At 42.9% G+C, this 2,468-nt stretch overlaps 1 protein-coding gene across 1 annotated transcript in view; it reads right to left on the bottom strand.

The window, feature by feature from the left end:
* RTCB (RNA 2',3'-cyclic phosphate and 5'-OH ligase) overlaps positions 1 to 2,468 on the bottom strand; it is a 13,031-nt gene that overhangs the window by 1,323 nt on the left and 9,240 nt on the right. Inside the window, exons 8-11 of the mRNA XM_010005850.1 lie at positions 2,452 to 2,468; positions 1,601 to 1,789; positions 1,008 to 1,118; positions 194 to 313 (exon numbers count right to left, since the gene is read on the bottom strand). The exon at positions 2,452 to 2,468 is cut by the window's right edge and continues 8 nt beyond it. Coding sequence (XP_010004152.1) covers positions 194 to 313; positions 1,008 to 1,118; positions 1,601 to 1,789; positions 2,452 to 2,468 — 437 coding nt within the window. The remainder of the gene's footprint in view (positions 1 to 193; positions 314 to 1,007; positions 1,119 to 1,600; positions 1,790 to 2,451) is intronic.

Raw genomic sequence — 2,468 nt, 5'->3', positions numbered from 1 at the left:
TCAGCAGGATCCTAGGGACAGGGAAGACTTCACACTGTTTTCCAAAAAAAATGAGTAGCTTTATCACACACAAACTGTATATTTAGCATACTACCAATGACTTAGTACTGCAAAAAAATCAAGTAAGGGAGAGTCACTCCGCTAAGGAGCAAGGCTCCCTTTTCCCTCTCAAATAATGAACCATTAAACTTACTTCTTCCATGACCAGTTTGGGAGAAGCAACACGGATGGCAATGCCCATGTCAGCCAGCTTGTCCAATACATCCTGGAAGTCCAAGTTACGTCGAGATTTGGCTCGAGACAGTGCACGACCCTAGAGAGCAGTTTCATTAGTGCTATTTTTCATAGCCATTTGGAAAAACACAACTCCTTCTTACTAGAGAAAAACATTATTACATCATGAGTAAACCCAGAATGGCTGAGAGTACAGACCACAGTAAGCCACAAAATGAGAAATTTAGACTTTAGGCGATGGGCTTCTGCAAAATCACACATTTGGTATGATGGCTAGGAAAGTTCCTAGCACACTAGTCTGCAAGTGTCTTTTTACCAAAACCACTTCTCACACATTGCTGATGAGTCAGAGTTTTACTGTAGGCTATTTCCTCAGTCATCCTGTCTCACACTGTAAATAACCAGGAAGGAGACACCTTTTTCTGACTACTGAGGAGTTTTAGATGGACTAGCAGCCTAGCACAGTTAATCATTGTTGTTAGCTCAGAGATAACAGAATTTATTAAAAGAAGCTCATTCTCCACATCTTCATCCTAACATTTGCCTTGTATAAAGCAGCACCCCCTAAATTTTCTGCAGTAGTCAAAACTACTCCCTAAGGGACAAAGAAGACTTGTAGCCTGCAGTTCTCCTGGGCTGGGATTAATGTGGCAAGGCTACTCTTTCTACTTGTATTGTTCAACAGATGAATCACACATTGGATGACCCCTGGACAACCTTGTTCTCTGGTTGACCCCATTCCAATCCCTTCTTGAAATAATGTTTTGACTTACAGCTCCATGGCAAGTAGTTCCGAAGGTCTCAGTCATGCCTTGCTCTGTTCCAGTAAGAACATAGCTACAGGTACCCATAGTCCCACCGATCAAAACAGGCTGTCCAGTCAGCTGTGGATGTAAAGTATTAATTCACAGGAAAAAGCCTAAAAAACAAATTCTTAATGAAAGTCTGAGAGGAACTGTATCTCCAGAAAAGTGGATCAGGTTCACATTCCCTCAGACCATCCCTGCTTGCCTTGGTTGCCTGATATCAAGGATTCTGGAGAACTAACTGCACTGAAAGATGCAGATCAGCAGATAAGAAGACTTGTGTCCAACAGAAAAGGCAAATCACTGAAGCCTGTCCTAGGTATGAAACACTTTTTTCCCTTCATGACCTTCCAATCATTGTGGGTGGGGAGCAAAAGAGAGAGCACAGTGTCCCAAAGATCTAACATACAAACAAGCAGAATACTGCCATCCCACTAGGGTTCCAGTGCTGTTAGCTCAGAAAAGAAGCTCAAAGTATTTAGATCTCTATTAGGGACCCTAAAATTACCCAATTCATCGAGAATTCTCTTCTAATTTCCTTCTCCCGCAGCTAAACTTACTTGATAATCGACAGCAATAAGAGGATGGTGAGGAGGGAAGGCCCTGGTTGATCCCTTTCTGTGCACCAGCAGAGTTCGCTCCTTTCCATCCACTACATGTTGCTCCACTTTGGCAATGTTGTGAGACACATCATAGATAACATGCATATCAAGGTCATCTGGGGTCGTGTTGAAGACTTTGGCAAAGGCCTAAAAACAGAGTAAATCAGGATGTGAAATACAAAGAGGTAACTGCTGTGTACACGTGGAAGATTCACAGTCTTTTTAGGAATTAAAAGGAAATAAATTTGCTTGAAATAATTTCTTACTGATAAGTCACACAAATTAATATTATATTTAATACTGCAGAGAATCACAGAATGGTTAAGGTTGGAAGGGACCTTAAAGATCATCAGGTTCCAACCTCCCTGTTATGAGCAGGGACACCTCACGTTAGACCAGGTTGAACAAAGCCTCATTCAACCTGGCCTTAAACACCTCCAGGGAGGAGGCATCCACAACTTCCCTGTGCAACCTATTCCAGCACTTTACTGCCCTCATATTAAGGAATTTCTTCCTGATGTCTAACCTAAATCTTCCCTATTTCAGTTTTAAACCATAACCCCTTGTCCTATCACTGCTCTCTCTGGTGAAAAGCCCCTCCCCAGCTTTCCTGTAGCCCCTTCAGGTACTGGAAGGCCACTATAAGGTCTCCCTGGAGCCTTCTCTTCTCTAGGTTGAACAGCCCCAACTCCCTCAGCCTGTCTTCGCAGCAGAGGTCCTCCAGCCCCTCGATCATCTTTGTGACCCTTCTCTGGACATAAAGCAGATGTGTACCAACATATTTGCATCAGAGACAACTCTGTTCCTACCTGTCTTGTTAGAAAAG

Source organism: Chaetura pelagica, unplaced genomic scaffold, assembly GCF_000747805.2.
Source record: "Chaetura pelagica isolate M959 unplaced genomic scaffold, ChaPel_1.0 scaffold79, whole genome shotgun sequence".
Lineage (NCBI taxonomy): Eukaryota > Metazoa > Chordata > Aves > Apodiformes > Apodidae > Chaetura > Chaetura pelagica.
Note: the sequence above shows the minus strand (reverse complement) of the source record. Positions and strands in the feature narration are given on the sequence as shown.